Source organism: Lithobates pipiens, unplaced genomic scaffold (assembly GCF_037356315.1).
Source record: "Lithobates pipiens isolate NorthernLeopardFrog02 unplaced genomic scaffold, aLitPip1_a1.2 Scaffold_28, whole genome shotgun sequence".
Taxonomy (NCBI): Eukaryota; Metazoa; Chordata; class Amphibia; order Anura; family Ranidae; genus Lithobates; species Lithobates pipiens.
Genome location: NW_027507789.1, coordinates 740728 through 760747, shown reverse-complemented (window position 1 = coordinate 760747; position 20020 = coordinate 740728). Strand labels below are relative to the sequence as shown.

Sequence of the window (20020 nt, the reverse complement as noted above, 5' to 3'; positions counted from 1 at the left end):
CCCGTAGGATGTTCGGTGTCTTTGGTTCCCGAGTCCCCGTAGGATGTTCGGTGTCTTTGGTTCCCGAGTCCCCGTAGGATGTTCGGTGTCTTTGGTGCTCGAGTCCCCGTAGGATGTTCGGTGTCGTTGGTTCCCGAGTCCCCGTAGGATGTTCGGTGTCTTTGGTTCCCGAGTCCCCGTAGGATGTTCGGTGTCTTTGGTTCCCGAGTCCCCGTAAGATATTCGGTGTCTTTGGTGCTCGAGTCCCCGTAGGATGTTCGGTGTCTTTGGTTCCCGAGTCCCCGTAGGATGTTCGGTGTCTTTGGTTCCCAAGTCCCCGTAGGATGTTCGGTGTCTTTGTTTCCCGAGTCCCCGTAAGATGTTCGGTGTCTTTGGTGCTCGAGTCCCCGTAGGATGTTCGGTGTCTTTGGTGCCCGAGTCCCCGTAGGATGTTCGGTGTCTTTGGTTCCCGAGTCCGGATGTTCGGTGTCTTTGGTTCCCGAGTCCCCCTAAGATGTTCGGTGTCTTTGGTGCCCGAGTCCCCGTAGGATGTTCGGTGTCTTTGGTGCCCGAGTCCCCGTAGGATGTTCGGTGTCTTTGGTTCCCGAGTCCCCGTAGGATGTTCGGTGTCTTTGGTGCCCGAGTCCCCGTAGGATGTTCGGTGTCTTTGGTTCCCGAGTCCCCGTAGGATGTTCGGTGTCTTTGGTGCCCGAGTCCCCGTAGGATGTTCGGTGTCTTTGGTTCCCGAGTCCCCGTAGGATGTTCGGTGTCTTTGGTGCCCGAGTCCCCGTAGGATGTTCGGTGTCTTTGGTTCCCGAGTCCAGATGCTTGGTGTCTTTGGTTCCCGAGTCCCCGTAGGAAGTTCAGTGTCTTTGGTTCCCGAGTCCTCGTAGGATGTTCGTGTCTTTGGTGCCCGAGTCCCCGTAGGATGTTTGGTGTCTTTGGTTCCCAAGTCCCCGTAGGATGTTCGTGTCTTTGGTTCCCGAGTCCCCGTAGGATGTTCGGTGTCTTTGGTTCCCGAGTCCCCGTAGGATGTTCGGTGTCTTTGGTGCCCAAGTCCCCATAGGATGTTCGGTGTCTTTGGCGCCCGAGTCCCCGTAGGATGTTCGGTGTCTTTGGTGCCCGCTTCCCCGTAGGATGTTCGGTGTTTTTGGTTCCCAAGTCCCTGTAGGATGTTCGGAGTCTTTGGTTCCCGAGTCCCCGTAGGATGTTCGGTGTCTTTGGTTCCCGAGTCCCCGTAGGATGTTCGGTGTCTTTGGTGCCCGAGTCCCCGTAGGATGTTCGGTGTCTTTGGTTCCCGAGTCCCTGTAGGATGTTCGGTGTCTTTGGTGCCCGAGTCCCCGTAGGATGTTCGGTGTCTTTGGTGCCCGAGTCCCCGTAGGATGTTCGGTGTCTTTGCTTCCCGAGTCCGGATGTTTGGTGTCTTTGGTTCCCGAGTCCCCGTAAGATGTTCGGTGTCTTTGGTGCCCGAGTCCCCGTAAGATGTTCGGTGTCTTTGGTGCCCGAGTCCCCGTAGGATGTTCAGTGTCTTTGGTTCCCGAGTCCCCGTAGGATGTTTGTGTCTTTGGTTCCCGAGTCCCCGTAGGATGTTCGGTGTCTTTGGTTCCCGAGTCCCCGTAGGATGTTCGGTGTCTTTGGTTCCCGAGTCCCCGTAAGATGTTCGGTGTCTTTGGTGCTCGAGTCCCCGTAGGATGTTCGGTGTCTTTGGTGCCCGAGTCCCCGTAGGATGTTCGGTGTCTTTGGTTCCCGAGTCCGGATGTTCGGTGTCTTTGGTTCCCGAGTCCCCCTAAGATGTTCGGTGTCTTTGGTGCCCGAGTCCCCGTAGGATGTTCGGTGTCTTTGGTGCCCGAGTCCCCGTAGGATGTTCGGTGTCTTTGGTTCCCGAGTCCCCGTAGGATGTTCGGTGTCTTTGGTGCCCGAGTCCCCGTAGGATGTTCGGTGTCTTTGGTTCCCGAGTCCCCGTAGGATGTTCGGTGTCTTTGGTGCCCGAGTCCCCGTAGGATGTTCGGTGTCTTTGGTTCCCGAGTCCCCGTAGGATGTTCGGTGTCTTTGGTGCCCGAGTCCCCGTAGGATGTTCGGTGTCTTTGGTTCCCGAGTCCAGATGCTTGGTGTCTTTGGTTCCCGAGTCCCCGTAGGAAGTTCAGTGTCTTTGGTTCCCGAGTCCGGATGTTTGGTGTCTTTGGTTCCCGAGTCCCCGTAAGATGTTCGGTGTCTTTGGTGCCCGAGTCCCCGTAAGATGTTCGGTGTCTTTGGTGCCCGAGTCCCCGTAGGATGTTCAGTGTCTTTGGTTCCCGAGTCCCCGTAGGATGTTTGTGTCTTTGGTTCCCGAGTCCCCGTAGGATGTTCGTGTCTTTGGTTCCCGAGTCCCCGTAGGATGTTTGTGTCTTTGGTTCCCGAGTCCCCGTAGGATGTTCGTGTCTTTGGTTCCCGAGTCCCCGTAGGATGTTCGGTGTCTTTGGTTCCCGAGTCCCCGTAGGATGTTCGGTGTCTTTGGTTCCCGAGTCCCCGTAGGATGTTCGGTGTCTTTGGTTCCCGAGTCCCCGTAGGATGTTCGGTGTCTTTGGTTCCCGAGTCCCCGTAGGATGTTTGTGTCTTTGGTTCCCGAGTCCCCGTAGGATGTTTGTGTCTTTGGTTCCCGAGTCCCCGTAGGATGTTCGTGTCTTTGGTTCCCGAGTCCCCGTAGGATGTTCGGTGTCTTTGGTTCCCGAGTCCCCGTAGGATGTTCGGTGTCTTTGGTGCCCGAGTCCCCGTAGGATGTTCGGTGTCTTTGGTTCCCGAGTCCCCGTAGGATGTTCGGTGTCTTTGGTTCCCGAGTCCCCGTAGGATGTTCGGTGTCTTTGGTGCCCGAGTCCCCGTAGGATGTTCGGTGTCTTTGGTTCCCGAGTCCCCGTAGGATGTTCGGTGTCTTTGGTTCCCGAGTCCTCGTAGGATGTTCGGTGTCTTTGGTGCACGAGTCCCCGTAGGATGTTCGGTGTCTTTGGTGCCCGAGTCCCCGTAGGATGTTCGGTGTCTTTGGTGCCCGAGTCCCCGTAGGATGTTCGGTGTCTTTGGTTCCCGAGTCCCCGTAGGATGTTCGGTGTCTTTGGTTCCCGAGTTCTCGTAGGATGTTCGGTGTCTTTGGTTCCCGAGTCCCCGTAGGATGTTCGGTGTCTTTGGTTCCCGAGTTCTCGTAGGATGTTCGGTGTCTTTGGTGCCCGAGTCCCCGTAGGATGTTCGGTGTCTTTGGTTCCCGAGTCCCCATAGGATGTTCGGTGTCTTTGGTTCCCGAGTCCCCATAGGATGTTCGTGTCTTTGGTTCCCGAGTCCCCGTAGGATGTTCGGTGTCTTTGGTTCCCGAGTCCCCGTAGGATGTTCGTGTCTTTGGTTCCCGAGTCCCCGTAGGATGTTCATGTCTTTGGTTCCCGAGTCCCCGTAGGATGTTCGGTGTCTTTGGTTCCCGAGTCCCCGTAGGATGTTCGGTGTCTTTGGTTCCCGAGTCCCCGTAGGATGTTCGGTGTCTTTGGTGCCCGAGTCCCCGTAGGATGTTCGGTGTCTTTGGTTCCCGAGTCCCCGTAGGATGTTCGGTGTCTTTGGTTCCCGAGTCCCCGTAGGATGTTCGGTGTCTTTGGTGCACGAGTCCCCGTAGGATGTTCGGTGTCTTTGGTGCCCGAGTCCCCGTAGGATGTTCGGTGTCTTTGGTGCCCGAGTCCCCGTAGGATGTTCGGTGTCTTTGGTTCCCGAGTCCCCGTAGGATGTTCGTGTCTTTGGTGCCCGAGTCCCCGTAGGATGTTCGGTGTCTTTGGTTCCCGAGTCCCCGTAGGATGTTCGGTGTCTTTGGTTCCCGAGTTCTCGTAGGATGTTCGGTGTCTTTGGTTCCCGAGTCCCCGTAGGATGTTCGGTGTCTTTGGTTCCCGAGTCCCCGTAGGATGTTCGGTGTCTTTGGTGCCCGAGTCCCCGTAGGATGTTCGGTGTCTTTGGTTCCCGAGTCCCCGTAGGATGTTTGTGTCTTTGGTTCCCGAGTCCCCGTAGGATGTTCGGTGTCTTTGGTTCCCGAGTCCCCGTAGGATGTTCGGTGTCTTTGGTTCCCGAGTCCCCGTAGGATGTTCGTGTCTTTGGTTCCCGAGTCCCCGTAGGATGTTCGGTGTCTTTGGTTCCCGAGTCCCCGTAGGATTTTCGTGTCTTTGGTTCCCGAGTCCCCGTAGGATGTTCGTGTCTTTGGTTCCCGAGTCCCCGTAGGATGTTCGGTGTCTTTGGTTCCCGAGTCCCCGTAGGATGTTCGGTGTTTTTGGTGCCGATAACGATATTTAACACTTCTGGATTGTCAAATCTTTCGTTTGTCTCTCTCTGGACCTCATTAGTAAAGTCTTCGCCCCTTTACTGGGCAAATGTGGCCAACTTCCAGAAAAGCCTCTCCACTTATAGGAGGCAGAGCACCAGGAGAGGCTCGATGTGCCGCCTCATCATTTCCCATCTCAGACACGTCTGAATCTCATCAGTGAAGAGGTTAAGAACAGCAGAACGTCTTCTATAAACAGGAGGTCTCAGGGGTGCTCATTATCACACCTGAACCTGATTAACCTGTACAGGTGTTCTGGAATCATCTATTACTGGAAGATGGGGGGGAGGGGGAATTGCACCAGAAATAGAGATTATTTGGGATCTTATAGAGGTCCAACTTACATCAGTCCATCTAACGGTCCTATAAGAAGATATGCAGTGCAGGTCAATGAGGATGCTCGGGTTGTATGACTGCGGTAGGTCTCTCGTAGTTGGTAGAGTCCTTGTATTGCTGTTCTGTGTGATCACCGGCGAGGAAGGCAGATTAGTGATCACCGGATCTCCAGGAGGACAGTAAGTACCGCTCTTTGTGTGATTGGGGGAGGGAGAGCTTGGCTCGCCTTCTCTAGGTGATATTTACAGCAGATTTCAGCACCATGGACAGTGAGAAGGCCGGGAAGGAGACTCTCCGAGGTGCTGAAATCTGTTATTGGAGGAAGACGGCGGAGCCCATCACCCGCCATCAGAAATGGTGAGAGGAATACCCCACTTTATGTACACAATGGGGGTGTATTTACTAAAGCTGGGAAGTGCAAAATCCGCTCACTACTAACCAATCAGCTTCTAACCTCAGCTTGTTCTATTAATCTTTGGTAATAAAACCTGGAAGCTGATTGGTTTCTATGCAGAAGTGAGCGGATTTTCCACTTTCCAGCTTTAGTAAATAAACCCCCATTGTGTGATTAAAAGTGAGGTATGTCCGTACTTACCTGATTGTTACTCTAAATGTGGATTTAATGACCCAGAACACAGAAATTATATTAATATTCTGTATGTCCACTGGCCAACCACAATATACATATATATATATATACAGTATACACTACATTGTCAACACACACATGAACTTTAATGACCCCCCCAGTCTTAGTCCGGAGGGTTCAGTATTGAGTTGGCCCTTTGCAGCTATAACAGCTTCACCTCTTCTGGGAAGTCCGTCCACAAGGTTTAGGAGGGTGTCTATGGGAATGTTTGACCATTCTTCCAGAAGAGCATTTGTGAGGTCAGGCACTGATGTTGGAGGAGAAGGCCTGGCTCACAGTCTCTGCTCTAATTCAGCACAAAGGTGTTCTATGGGGGTTGAGGTCAGGACTCTGTGCAGCCCAGTCAAGTTCCTGCACCCCAAACTCGCTCATCCATGCCTTTATGGACCTTGCTTTGTGCACTGGTCCCAATCATTTGGTGATGGGGGGATTAAGGTGTGGGGGGGTGAAGGGGAGGGGATTATGGTGTGGGGTGGTGAAGGGAGGATTATGGTGTGGGGGGGGTGAAGGGGGGATTATGGTGTGGAGGGGGGGTGAAGGGGGGATTAAGGTGTGGGGGGGGTGAAGGGGGGATTAAGGTGTGGGGGGGGGTGAAGGGGGGATTAAGGTGTGTGGGGGGTGAAGGGGGGATTATGGTGTGCAGGGGGGGTGAAGGGGGGATTAAGGTGTGGGGGGGGGGTGAAGGGGGGATTATGGTGTGGAGGGGGGGTGAAGGGGGGATTAAGGTGTGGGGGGGGTGAAGGGGGGATTATGGTGTGCAGGGGGGGTGAAGGGGGGATTATGGTGTGCAGGGGGGGTGAAGGGGGGATTATGGTGTAGGGTTGTTTTTCTGTGATTCTTTCTATGCAAAGAATTCTCTCTGCTCTTCTGAAGCCCTTAAAAGAAAGGAAGAGAAAATCCGGGCGTCTACCAAGAATCACAACATTCTTTATCAGTTGAACTTCAGTATAAACTTTTTAACAATTTGTCACTGGAATAGACTTTGTGTGTAAGTGAGGAAAGACATTTGTTGGTTTCATATTAAAATCATTTTTTTTGCTAGAAAATTACTTGGAACCCCCAAACATTATATATATATATTTATATTTTTAGTAAACACCCTAGAGAATAAAATGGTGGTTGTTGTAATATTTTATGTCACACTGTATTTGTGCCGCGATCTTTCAAATGCATTTTTTTTTTTAATTACCCCATTTTTTGTTGTATAATGTGAAAGATTTTACGTTGTGAGAATCGTGATCCTTTTATTCGAAGCAAAAAAATTGTGATTTTCATTTTGGCCAGAATCATGGTCTGTACTTTCCCCTACATCAGTAAAAAGGAAAGTTGCACATTTTAAAGAGACCCTGTCACCACCCGGGACTCGGGAAAGTAAAAGACAGGCAGAGAATCTGTATAAGAGCTCTTAAGCTGCGTACACACGATCAAACAATCCGCCTGTGTGTGGGCTCCGGCGGACTTTTTTTTACCCAAAAGTCCGGCGGACTAAGAAAGTAGCGTTGCACCTAAATATGTCCGCCGGACTCGCATTTCGGCGGACAATCCGGCCGTGTGTGTGCCAGTCCGCCGTACTTTTGAAATGAACGGACTTTTCCCGCCCGTAGAAAAGTCCGCTCATTTTGAGCGCGGCTCCAGGTAGCCGGGACCAGCGAAGGAAGCGTCACCGGCCCCATCACCTGGTATGAAGTTAAAGGGGAAGCCGTATGCCGAAAAAATGGCGTGGGGGGTCCCCCTCTAGGTCCATATCAGACCCTTATCTGCAGTGCCGGCTGGGGGGGGGGAGGGGGGCTTTGCAGCGTGGCACAAATGATACAACAGGTTATATTTGGCAACCATTAGCACTGCTAAAGGGAACCCAATGGCTCGTGGTTGTGTGGGGGAAGAGGCAGGCAGCCGATACTCTTTCACCTTCTGAAAAGCGATCCAATATGGGTTGTTTTCAGAAGGGTGGTAGAGAATTCTGTTTGTGTAAATGAGCCCTTACAGAAAATCTGACTACACTGATTAATCAACCCCTCTGGGTGTGTTCTATGCAGAGCCTTCTGGGCTCCATGCCCCCCCCCCCCGCCACCACCAAACTCCCCTTGTTGCCCCCCCCACCAAACTCTCCGTGTTGCCCCCCCACCACCCATGTGAATTTATTGTTATTTAAAAAAAATATATTTTACCAGCTGTCTTAGGGAGAGTCGAGTTAGGTGCAGGGCCTCCTCTCTGGGCTGGGTGGTCCTCACTAATGACCATGAAGAGCATGGTGATGACGTTCTCTCTACGGTGCCCCTGTGACACTCTGAACTCACAGTATGTCCTCAGTCTGGGTTGGGTTATTCAACTTGGAATACTGAGGACATCTTGTGGTGGAGAAGAGGTACTGCGGCAGACAGCTGCAGATAAGAGTTAGCCCAGTGATGGCAAACCTTTAGGACCTGCTGGACTCGGCACCCGCAACTTACCCCCCCCCCCCCCCCCCGGGCAATGATGGGGAACCTCGGCACCCCAGATGTTTTGGAACTACATTCCCCATGATGCTCTTGTACTCTGCAGTGTAGTTGATCATCATGGGAAATGTAGTTCCAGACATCTGGGGTGCCGAGGTTCTCCATCACTGGGCCAGGGGGTCATGCAGGAGTGTGCGTAGGTTACTTGCCACCCGAGGAGGCAATGAACGTAGTCATGACAATACAGGTGATCCTGCTATACTGTGTCTCATGGACACCCCAGATTCTGCCCTATTTTTTGCCAGACCTCCTTTGGTTACTAGGATGCTAGAATAGCGACTAATGATGCTGTGGCCCAGCCGCCAGGGTCCTAGCAACCAATGGGGCTGCTTAGCTGTCCATTATTAGTTATTGGGATGGTAGCAGCTCGGCTGCACGGCCTCATTGGCTGCTGGGACACAGGCAGCTGGGCTGTATAGCGTCATTACAGCTGACTGCACCATAGCAACCAATGCACAGCCGCCAGCATCCTAGCAGATACAGTTTGTAAGGGCGCTCTGAACTTCAGGACCAAGCAAAAAACAGACGTCTTTATGAACCAGAAAATCTATAATAGGGTATCTTCCACACTTAGGGCTGCACTTATGGCGAGAAGCAATCTCTGAATAGGAAACAGAAAAACAAAGAAAAGGCGCCTCTAAGTGTAGAATTAAAAGCTGTTTAAATGCCAGCATCCTAGCAACCAACTCAGTAACACTGCCCTGTATATACCGGGCACCATTACTGACCTACAGTGAGGGCAAAGAGTCCAGGTATGGAGGTTCCGTCACAGTGCTGCCCCCCGCAGAGTGAAGCTTGCTGGCAGTTTGCCCCTGGGATCAGGTAAAAAGAATTCAGCCTGGAGTTGGGCGCCAACCTCCATATTGGGGCAGAATTCCTTATCATAAGAGCTGTGAAAATGTACAATAGCCCTCCCCCCTCCCCCACAGCGAGTGCCACTGACTCAGTAGACTGGATGCTTTTCTAAATGTACAAAATATAACTGGCAATTAATATCTATAGGAAATAACAGTACAGAGTGCTGATCCCGGGAATATCCCATAATCTCTGGGGATCAGGAAAGATTTCTTTTTTTCTCTGTTGGAGGGAATTGGATCACATTTTAGTATCTTTTTTTTTTTTTTATTGAAGTTTTACAGAAAAAGAATCGGCACATTCGGAGTATCAGATATAGATATATAGATATTATTAAATATTCCGTGATTTGTGTGCTGGGCCAGCATCGCACAGGAATGGAGTCACCAATGTTTAATAAAGTACAAAAGCAGAAAAGAGAAAAAGTAACGATTCCTATCAGTGGGGATTCGTCTCCTTCTTATATCATTAATTCTAAAATATTATATAAATCATTTACCTGCATCAGGGAAAGTTTGGATAAGTATTAGGAAATGAATGAGAGATGATATAAGGGGCATTCTGATGGGGCAGATGATATAAGGGGCATTCTGATGGGGCAGATGATATAAGGGGGCATTCTGATGGGGCAGATGATATAAGGGGGCATTCTGATGGGGCAGATGATATAAGGGGGCATTCTGATGGGGCAGATGATATAAGGGGGCATTCTGATGGGGACAGATGATATAAGGGGGCATTCTGATGGGGCAGATGATATAAGGGGGCATTCTGATGGGGACAGATGATATAAGGGGGCATTCTGATGGGGCAGATGATATAAGGGGCATTCTGATGGAACAGATGATATAAGGGGGCATTCTGATGGGATCAGATGATATAAGGGGGCATTCTGATGGGGCAGATGATATAAGGGGGCATTCTGATGGGGCAGATGATATAAGGGGGCATTCTGATGGGATCAGATGATATAAGGGGGCATTCTGATGGGGCAGATGATATAAGGGGGCATTCTGATGGGATCAGATGATATAAGGCGGCATTCTGATGGGGCAGATGATATAAGGGGGCATTCTGATGGGATCAGATGATATAAGGGGGCATTCTGATGGGATCAGATGATATAAGGGGGCATTCTGATGGGGCAGATGATATAAGGGGGCATTCTGATGGGATCAGATGATATAAGGGGGCATTCTGATGGGGCAGATGATATAAGGGGGCATTCTGATGGGATCAGATGATATAAGGGGGCATTCTGATGGGATCAGATGATATAAGGGGGCATTCTGATGGGGCAGATGATATAAGGGGGCATTCTGATGGGATCAGATGATATAAGGGGGCATTCTGATGGGGCAGATGATATAAGGGGGCATTCTGATGGGATCAGATGATATAAGGGGGCATTCTGATGGGACAGATGATATAAGGGGCATTCTGATGGGAACAGATGATATAAGGGGGCATTCTGATGGGGCAGATGATATAAGGGGGCATTCTGATGGGGCAGATGATATAAGGGGGCATTCTGATGGGACAGGTGATATAAGGGGGCATTCTGATGGGGCAGATGATATAAGGGGCATTCTGATGGGGCAGATGATATAAGGGGGCATTCTGATGGGGCAGATGATATAAGGGGGCATTCTGATGGGATCAGATGATATAAGGGGGCATTCTGATGGGGACAGATGATATAAGGGGGCATTCTGATGGGGACAGATGATATAAGGGGGCATTCTGATGGGACAGATGATATAAGGGGCATTCTGATGGGATCAGATGATATAAGGGGGCATTCTGATGGGGCAGATGATATAAGGGGGCATTCTGATGGGATCAGATGATATAAGGGGGCATTCTGATGGGGACAGATGATATAAGGGGGCATTCTGATGGGACAGGTGATATAAGGGGGCATTCTGATGGGACAGATGATATAAGGGGCATTCTGATGGGGCAGATGATATAAGGGGGCATTCTGATGGGACAGGTGATATAAGGGGGCATTCTGATGGGGCAGATGATATAAGGGGCATTCTGATGGGGCAGATGATATAAGGGGGCATTCTGATGGGGCAGATGATATAAGGGGGCATTCTGATGGGATCAGATGATATAAGGGGGCATTCTGATGGGGACAGATGATATAAGGGGGCATTCTGATGGGGACAGATGATATAAGGGGGCATTCTGATGGGGACAGATGATATAAGGGGGCATTCTGATGGGACAGATGATATAAGGGGCATTCTGATGGGACAGATGATATAAGGGGCATTCTGATGGGACAGATGATATAAGGGGCATTCTGATGGGACAGATGATATAAGGGGGGCATTCTGATGGGACAGATGATATAAGGGGCATTCTGATGGGACAGATGATATAAGGGGCATTCTGATGGGATCAGATGATATAAGGGGCATTCTGATGGGGCAGATGATATAAGGGGCATTCTGATGGGACAGATGATATAAGGGGCATTCTGATGGGAACAGATGATATAAGGGGCATTCTGATGGGAACAGATGATATAAGGGGCATTCTGATGGGAACAGATGATATAAGGGGGCATTCTGATGGGGACAGATGATATAAGGGGGCATTCTGATGGGGGCAGATGATATAAGGGGCATTCTGATGGGGCAGATGATATAAGGGGCATTCTGATGGGGCAGATGATATAAGGGGCATTCTGATGGGACAGATGATATAAGGGGGCATTCTGATGGGGACAGATGATATAAGGGGGCATTCTGATGGGAACAGATGATATAAGGGGCATTCTGATGGGAACAGATGATATAAGGGGGCATTCTGATGGGGCAGATGATATAAGGGGCATTCTGATGGGGACAGATGATATAAGGGGGCATTCTGATGGGGGCAGATGATATAAGGGGCATTCTGATGGGAACAGATGATATAAGGGGGCATTCTGATGGGGACAGATGATATAAGGGGGCATTCTGATGGGGGCAGATGATATAAGGGGCATTCTGATGGGGCAGATGATATAAGGGGGCATTCTGATGGGACAGATGATATAAGGGAGCATTCTGATGGGAACAGATGATATAAGGGGGCATTCTGATGGGGACAGATGATATAAGGGGGCATTCTGATGGGACAGGTGATATAAGGGGGCATTCTGATGGGACAGATGATATAAGGGGCATTCTGATGGGATCAGATGATATAAGGGGCATTCTGATGGGGCAGATGATATAAGGGGGCATTCTGATGGGGACAGATGATATAAGGGGGCATTCTGATGGGACAGGTGATATAAGGGGGCATTCTGATGGGACAGATGATATAAGGGGCATTCTGATGGGATCAGATGATATAAGGGGGCATTCTGATGGGGCAGATGATATAAGGGGGCATTCTGATGGGGCAGATGATATAAGGGGGCATTCTGATGGGGCAGATGATATAAGGGGGCATTCTGATGGGATCAGATGATATAAGGGGGCATTCTGATGGGGACAGATGATATAAGGGGGCATTCTGATGGGAACAGATGATATAAGGGGGCATTCTGATGGGGACAGATGATATAAGGGGGCATTCTGATGGGACAGATGATATAAGGGGGCATTCTGATGGGAACAGATGATATAAGGGGGCATTCTGATGGGGACAGATGATATAAGGGGGCATTCTGATGGGACAGATGATATAAGGGGGCATTCTGATGGGACAGATGATATAAGGGGCATTCTGATGGGATCAGATGATATAAGGGGCATTCTGATGGGATCAGATGATATAAGGGGGCATTCTGATGGGAACAGATGATATAAGGGGCATTCTGATGGGGCAGATGATATAAGGGGCATTCTGATGGGGCAGATGATATAAGGGGGCATTCTGATGGGGACAGATGATATAAGGGGGCATTCTGATGGGGGCAGATGATATAAGGGGCATTCTGATGGGGCAGATGATATAAGGGGCATTCTGATGGGGCAGATGATATAAGGGGGCATTCTGATGGGGACAGATGATATAAGGGGGCATTCTGATGGGGGCAGATGATATAAGGGGCATTCTGATGGGAACAGATGATATAAGGGGGCATTCTGATGGGGACAGATGATATAAGGGGGCATTCTGATGGGGGCAGATGATATAAGGGGCATTCTGATGGGGCAGATGATATAAGGGGCATTCTGATGGGGCAGATGATATAAGGGGCATTCTGATGGGACAGATGATATAAGGGGGCATTCTGATGGGGACAGATGATATAAGGGGGCATTCTGATGGGAACAGATGATATAAGGGGCATTCTGATGGGAACAGATGATATAAGGGGGCATTCTGATGGGATCAGATGATATAAGGGGCATTCTGATGGGACAGATGATATAAGGGGGCATTCTGATGGGAACAGATGATATAAGGGGGCATTCTGATGGGAACAGATGATATAAGGGGGCATTCTGATGGGACAGGTGATATAAGGGGGCATTCTGATGGGACAGATGATATAAGGGGCATTCTGATGGGATCAGATGATATAAGGGGCATTCTGATGGGGCAGATGATATAAGGGGGCATTCTGATGGGGACAGATGATATAAGGGGGCATTCTGATGGGACAGGTGATATAAGGGGGCATTCTGATGGGACAGATGATATAAGGGGCATTCTGATGGGATCAGATGATATAAGGGGGCATTCTGATGGGGCAGATGATATAAGGGGGCATTCTGATGGGGCAGATGATATAAGGGGGCATTCTGATGGGGCAGATGATATAAGGGGGCATTCTGATGGGATCAGATGATATAAGGGGGCATTCTGATGGGGACAGATGATATAAGGGGGCATTCTGATGGGAACAGATGATATAAGGGGGCATTCTGATGGGGACAGATGATATAAGGGGGCATTCTGATGGGACAGATGATATAAGGGGGCATTCTGATGGGAACAGATGATATAAGGGGGCATTCTGATGGGGACAGATGATATAAGGGGGCATTCTGATGGGACAGATGATATAAGGGGGCATTCTGATGGGACAGATGATATAAGGGGCATTCTGATGGGATCAGATGATATAAGGGGCATTCTGATGGGACAGATGATATAAGGGGCATTCTGATGGGATCAGATGATATAAGGGGCATTCTGATGGGATCAGATGATATAAGGGGGCATTCTGATGGGAACAGATGATATAAGGGGCATTCTGATGGGGCAGATGATATAAGGGGCATTCTGATGGGGCAGATGATATAAGGGGGCATTCTGATGGGGCAGATGATATAAGGGGGCGTTCTGATGGGGACAGATGATATAAGGGGAATTCTGATGGAACAGATGATATAAGGGGCATTCTGATGGGGCAGATGATATAAGGGGCATTCTGATGGGGCAGATGATATAAGGGGGCATTCTGATGGGGCAGATGATATAAGGGGGCATTCTGATGGGGACAGTTGATATAAGGATGAATTGATTTAAAGGGGGGTGCCACTCTAATGGGGACATTGAGGAAGGGGGGCACTCAGAAATGAAGGGGCAATTGATATAAGTGGCACTCTGATGAGGGCATTTTATACAAGGGGAATGCTGAGGAAGATAGTTGATTTCATTGGGGGGCACTCTGATAGGAACACCTGATGTTAGGGGGGGACTCTGATGAGGCCTTCTGAAGTAAGGAGGGCTCTGATAGGGACACCTGGTATAAGGGGGTACAGGTTCTGGTTATTCACCCTCATCTAATGACAGCATAAGAAGTGTCTTTGTTCACTCCTCGTTACTTCTGTGTTGTGATTGGTAGAGAAGCATGAACAGGGAATTCTGGATCCGTCACACTATTGACATTATGCCCCCCTGACTTTTATACTGAGCAATATCATCCGAACAGCCAATCACAGTGGGAGGACACCGGGTCTGCTGTATAAGGGAGTATGTATAATAAAGATAATGGGGGTGGGGGGAGGAGTTAAGCTCATTGCACCTTAAAAACAACCAAAAGTCACCTTAATTCCACCGTTCCTATTGACTATTGACAACGCATCTCCCAATTCCGCTCCCCCCAGTAAAGACCATTTGCCAACTTTGTAAAAACTGGAATTTGACTTTAAAAATAAAATCTTCAAAGAATGTGTTGAAAGCTACAAAGCCGGGCAATCTGCACCACCCGTCCTGCACAATCCGAGGTACAACGAGCGACAGAGAACTTCCATCCACACACTGTCGCTGCCTTGAATACCGAATGCAAAGCCGTTCTGTTACTTTGTTATATTTTGACACCGTGTTCTATGTATAAAAGCCTTAAATTGTATGAATTATTCACAAGCCCATTTTCCGCTTCACTTTGATCCCTCCTCACCAGACGTTCGGCTATAGAGACGAAGGTAGAAGCCGTGCCATAGCCGTTCTTTCTTTGTTTCTTTTGTTTGGCTCCATTGTGAATGGAGAGGAAAAGTGCAGGTGCTTCAGAGTGCTCCAAACTATTAAAAAAGTTACCTTGTGGATGGAAAAGACAAGGAGTGTATGGAGAAACAGAACAAAATGGCCGTCGTTTGTTCGGCTGCTGAAAAGCCCAAAACATAAACTTAGCAAAATAGTTATTTTGTTTCATTGTTGGCCAATGGTTCGTTGTAATGTCGGCGTCACATTGGCAATTTTGTAGAAGATGCAGAATCACTCTTAGCAGTGTATGTAGAAAAAAAATGTGCATAACTGTTCATTCACTAAAACTGTATTTAAATGTATTCTATTCCAATGGGGCAAAATCAAATATTCTCGAGTCATAGTCTGTGCAACTTCAATGAGAAAATACTGCACTATGGCCACTAGATGGCAACATGGAGTATTCTTATTTCCTATGATAGTATTATCTAGTGGCCATAATGCCCTGATTTCTGTCACACCCCTGAGGACAACACTGGAAGGCACCTGGCAGAACACTGTTAGGCTGGTAGTCGGAGACTAGCAGTGGTCTGCAGTCAAGAAGACTTACATCAGACATGTTAGAAGGTAGGGGGTGGTCAAAGGGCAGGCTGAGGTCACACCAGAAAGTCAGCAAAGACAAGCAGAGGTCAGGAATTAGCTGAGGTTACACCAGGAATCAAAAAAGAAAATCTGTGGTCAGGAACTAGCCAAGATTATACAAGGATTTATCTGAAGTAAGCGGTGCCCGGAAACTGGCCAAGGTCACAACAGGAAACAGTAGAGAAAATCCATGGCCAGGAACTGGCTAAGGATACACCAGGATTCAGCACAGATAAGCCATGGCCAGGAAGTTGCCAATGTCACCCCAGGAATGAGCAGAGACTAGCTGTGGTCAGGAATCAGCCAAGGTCACACCATGAATCATCAGAGACAAGCCATGGTCAGGAACTAGCCATGCTAACACCAGGAATCATCAGAGACAAGCCATGGCAAGGATTTATCAGAGGTCACATCAGTAATTAGCAGTGAGAAGCTGTGGTCAGGAACTAACAAGGTCACATCAGGAATCAGCAGAGACCAGATGTGGTCAGGAACTAGAGGAGGCCACAGCAGGATTCAGAAGAGAAAAGCCATGATCAGGAACTAGATAAGGCCTCACCAGGAATTAACAGAGATAAGCCATGGCCAGGAATTAGCAGAAGTCACACCAATAATCATCAGATTTAAACTATTGTCAGGAACTAGCAAAGGACACACAATGAATCAGCAAAATAAGCCATGGTCAGAAACTAGCCAAGGTCACACCAGCTATCAGCAAAGACCAGATGTGGTTAGGAACTAGAAGAGGTCACACCTAGATTCAGAAGAGAGAAGCTATGATCAGGAACTAGCCAAGGTCATACCAGGAATCATCAGAGACAAGCCGTGCTCAGGAAGGTCACACCAGTAATCATCACATATAAACTATGGTCAGGAACTTGCAAAGGTCACACAAGGAATCAACAGAGATAAGCCATGGTCAACAACTAGCCAGGGTCACACCAGGAATCAGTAAAGACCAGATGTGGTCAAGAAGTACCCAAGGTCAAACCGGGAATCAGCAGAGATAAGCCATAGCCAGGAATTAGCAGAGGTCCCACAAGGAATCATCGTATATAAACCATGGTCAGAAACTATCCAAGGTCACACCAGGAATCAGCAGAGACCAGATTTGGTCCGGAACTAAAGGAGGCCACACCAGGATTCAGAAGGGAAAAGCCATGATCAGGAACTAGCCAAGGTCACACCAGTAATCCTCATAGACAAGCCATGGTCAGGAACTACCCAAGGTCACATCAGGAATCATCAGAGAGAAGCCATGGCCAGGAACTAGTCAAGATAAATCACAGGAAAATAGAGAGAAGGGACAAGTCCAAGGGCAGGCAAGGTCATAAACAGGTAAACAGATCTCAGGAACAGGTTCAGATACCAGACACATGGTAACAGCTGAAGACCAACCAGAAACTGCCTACTTCAGCTCTGTTCATTAAATAGGCCATCTGGCACCAAGGCCAGGATCACAACCTCTGCAATACCTTAATACAAAGCATGTTATTACGTGTATTGTGTTAGGACAGCCCATTCAGTTTGAATGAACCCTAAAAATCTCACCTGACCTTTTTGTAACACGGCTCATGGCAACGCACAGTTACTGTGGGTTACAATGCACTCTAATGCAGGTATGTAGTTTTCGTGGATTGAGGTGCCATTCATTTTTAACACATGCTTAGTGCTGTACGAAGTGTTATTGCAGTGCAGGAGTGTAATCCTAGCCTTAGAGTGTATGTCCTACCTACCTAATTCCCATCCATCAGGGAGTTTTGAGGACCATTGTGTGTTCTGGCTTCCCCTATTACCATCTCCATAGTATTAAATCACTAAAAAATCCAACAGATCCATTGTCCACCAGTTATTGAAATATTACATTTGGTAAACTGACCCTTCGAATTGTGAAGGAATGAATGAGTAACTTGTATAGTGCTACATATGCAAACTAAATTGCCTCAGGGCGCTTTTGCCGCCAGTGTCCATCTGAGTCTTCAGAAGAAATGGGTCTTGAAGGACAGAGGGTTTTCTTCCGAGCGGATGTCCGTGGGTAGAGCGTTCCATAGCTGAGGTCCTTGAACTGCGAACCTTCGTTCACCTTTTCATTTATAACGGGTCTTGGGGATGTGGAGGAGGTTCTGGTTAGTTGACCGGCGGGAGCGACCTGGGGGTGTAGGGCTTTATTCTGTCACAAAGGTATTGCGGGGCTTTTCCTTGTGTACATTTATGAGTGAGGCAGAGGGTCTTGAATGTATGGATTCTCAGTTTTTTTTTACAATTACCAGTCTGGCTGCTGGGTTCGGGACGACTTGTAGAAATGAAATTTGATATTTAGGAGGTCCTAGGTAGAGGGAATTTGCGTAGTCAGGAAGTAATAATTGTTCCATCTACTGCTGCTATATCTCCTTCCGGGATGAAGGGGACGAGTCTACGCAATAGATGAAGAAGGTAGTGGGATCCGCTGACTACTGATCCTATTTGTACATCCATCGTCATGTCTGAGTCAAAGATGACTCCGGGGATTTTGGATTTAATGCCGGGGGTGATGGGTTGTCCAAGGATGGTGAGTGGTGTGGGCATCCTGCCAGGGTTTTTGTTTCAGTTTGCCTGGAAGAAAAGGAGTTCTGTTTTGGATGAGTTTGAGAGATCTCTCAGTCATCCAATCATCGATCAATAAGAGACTGTTTTCCAGTGCCTGGTATTGGTCTTTTTTGTTGGTGTTGCGTAGGTAGAGTTGGAAGTCATCTGCGTAGGAGTGATAAAGCAGGTTCTGGTTGCTGATGATTTGGGGGAGTGGATGGAGATAGATGTTAAAGAGCACAGGCGACAGGGGTGATCCTTGAGTGACTCCGAATGTAATTTTTCATGCTTCCGAAGTGAACGCTCCTAGTTTCACTTTCTGAGATGAGTTCTCTAGGAAGGATGTGAACCAGGGTAAGTCTGAGTCTACAACTCCGGCTACTTCTGTGAGACGAGTGAGCGGGTTTTGTGGTCTATTGTGTCGAAAGCTGCACTGAGGTCCAGCAGCACCAGGAGACACGATTCTCCTTCATCTGTTGCTACGAGGGTGTCATCCCAGATTTTAAGGAGTGCAGTTTCTGTCCCATTGCCAGGGCGAAAACCAGATTGTAGTGGGTCCAAGAGTTTATGGGTGTCCAGATGGAGTTGAAGCTGTTGTATCTCTGCTCTCTCAATAATTTTGGAGATGGTATTGAGGTTTTTGACAGGTCTGTGGTCGTTTGGGTCTTTGGGGTCGAGGTTGGACTTCTTTAGCAGGGGTTTGATTATGCCTTGCTTGAGGGGGGTCGGGATGATTCCTTCTTTAAATGACTGGTTTATGAGGTATGTTACTATGAGTGCCAAGACGTCGGTACATTCTTTCAGAAGTTTTATGGGAATGATATAATTTGACGATGTCTCAGAGGTTTCTGATGATGGTTTTGGTGGTGTCAATGGTGATTGGGACCAGAGTAAATCTCGGTTGTTGTAGAATTTTTGTGTGGTTTTTGTCTTCTTTTTCTGCTGAATTATTTCCCGAATGATTGCGATTTTGTCAATGAAAAAATCACATAACTGGTTGCAGAATTCTTGTGTTTTGTTTACTGGAGGCTCTAAACAGGTGGGGTTCAAAGTCTGGGCAACTAGTTGGAAAAGAGCACAAGGACGGTTTATGGCTTTTGAAATGGTTTTGGAGAAATGTTCTTTTTTTGCTATGAAGATGGCTTTGTGATATTTTGTGGTGAGTGATTTGTAATTTGTGTAATTTTCCATTGTTGGGTTCCTTCTCCAGGCTCCTTCGGCTCTTCTGCGTTCTTGTTTCAGTGACGTCAAAGAGTCATTGAACCAACCGGAATAGTTTTTGCAGGTGGGTGCTCTGGGTATTGGTGCGACTATGTCTGCTCTCTGTAATAATGCCATGTTAATTGAGTTGAGTGTATCTTCAGTTGAGTAATTCTGGGTTATCCCCGCTATTTTGTTGGATAGTGTAGTTTTGAAGAGTTGTGAGTGTGATGTCTTCTGTGATCTTGTGCAGTGTATTGTTGTTGATTGTGTTGGTTTTTGGTAAGTGATGTTTATTTTGAATTTGATAGCATGGTGGTCAGTCCATGGCAGTGGCATGTAATTGAGTATGTTAATATCAATGTTTTGTTTAAAGATGAGGTCGAGGGTATGGCCCAAAACATGCGTGGGAGCATTTATCAGTTGCTGTGGGTCTAGTGCTTCCAGTTGGTTGATACAGGCGGTAGCGATGGAGTCCTGGGAGGCGTTTGCCCAGAGGTTAAAGTCCCCAAGTAGCAGAAGATTTTTGTTTTTTAAGGTGTATGTAGAGATGAATTTGATAAAGGGTATGAGGAAGGGTGTCCCGGTGGTCTGTAGCAC

At 48.4% G+C, this 20020-nt stretch overlaps 1 protein-coding gene across 2 annotated transcripts in view; it reads left to right on the top strand.

Moving 5' to 3' along the window:
* Positions 1-4505: 4505 nt before the first annotated feature.
* LOC143934985 (leucine-rich repeat and fibronectin type III domain-containing protein 1-like protein) overlaps positions 4506-20020 on the top strand; it is a 35188-nt gene continuing 19673 nt past the window's right edge. The window contains exon 1 of one of the 2 annotated variants that reach the window (XM_077458534.1): positions 4506-4712. In XM_077458534.1, coding sequence (XP_077314660.1) covers positions 4670-4712 — 43 coding nt within the window. In that variant the 5' untranslated portion in view covers positions 4506-4669. Of the gene's footprint in view, positions 4810-20020 lie in introns of both variants that reach the window. The other variant, XM_077458535.1, reaches the window with a different exon arrangement.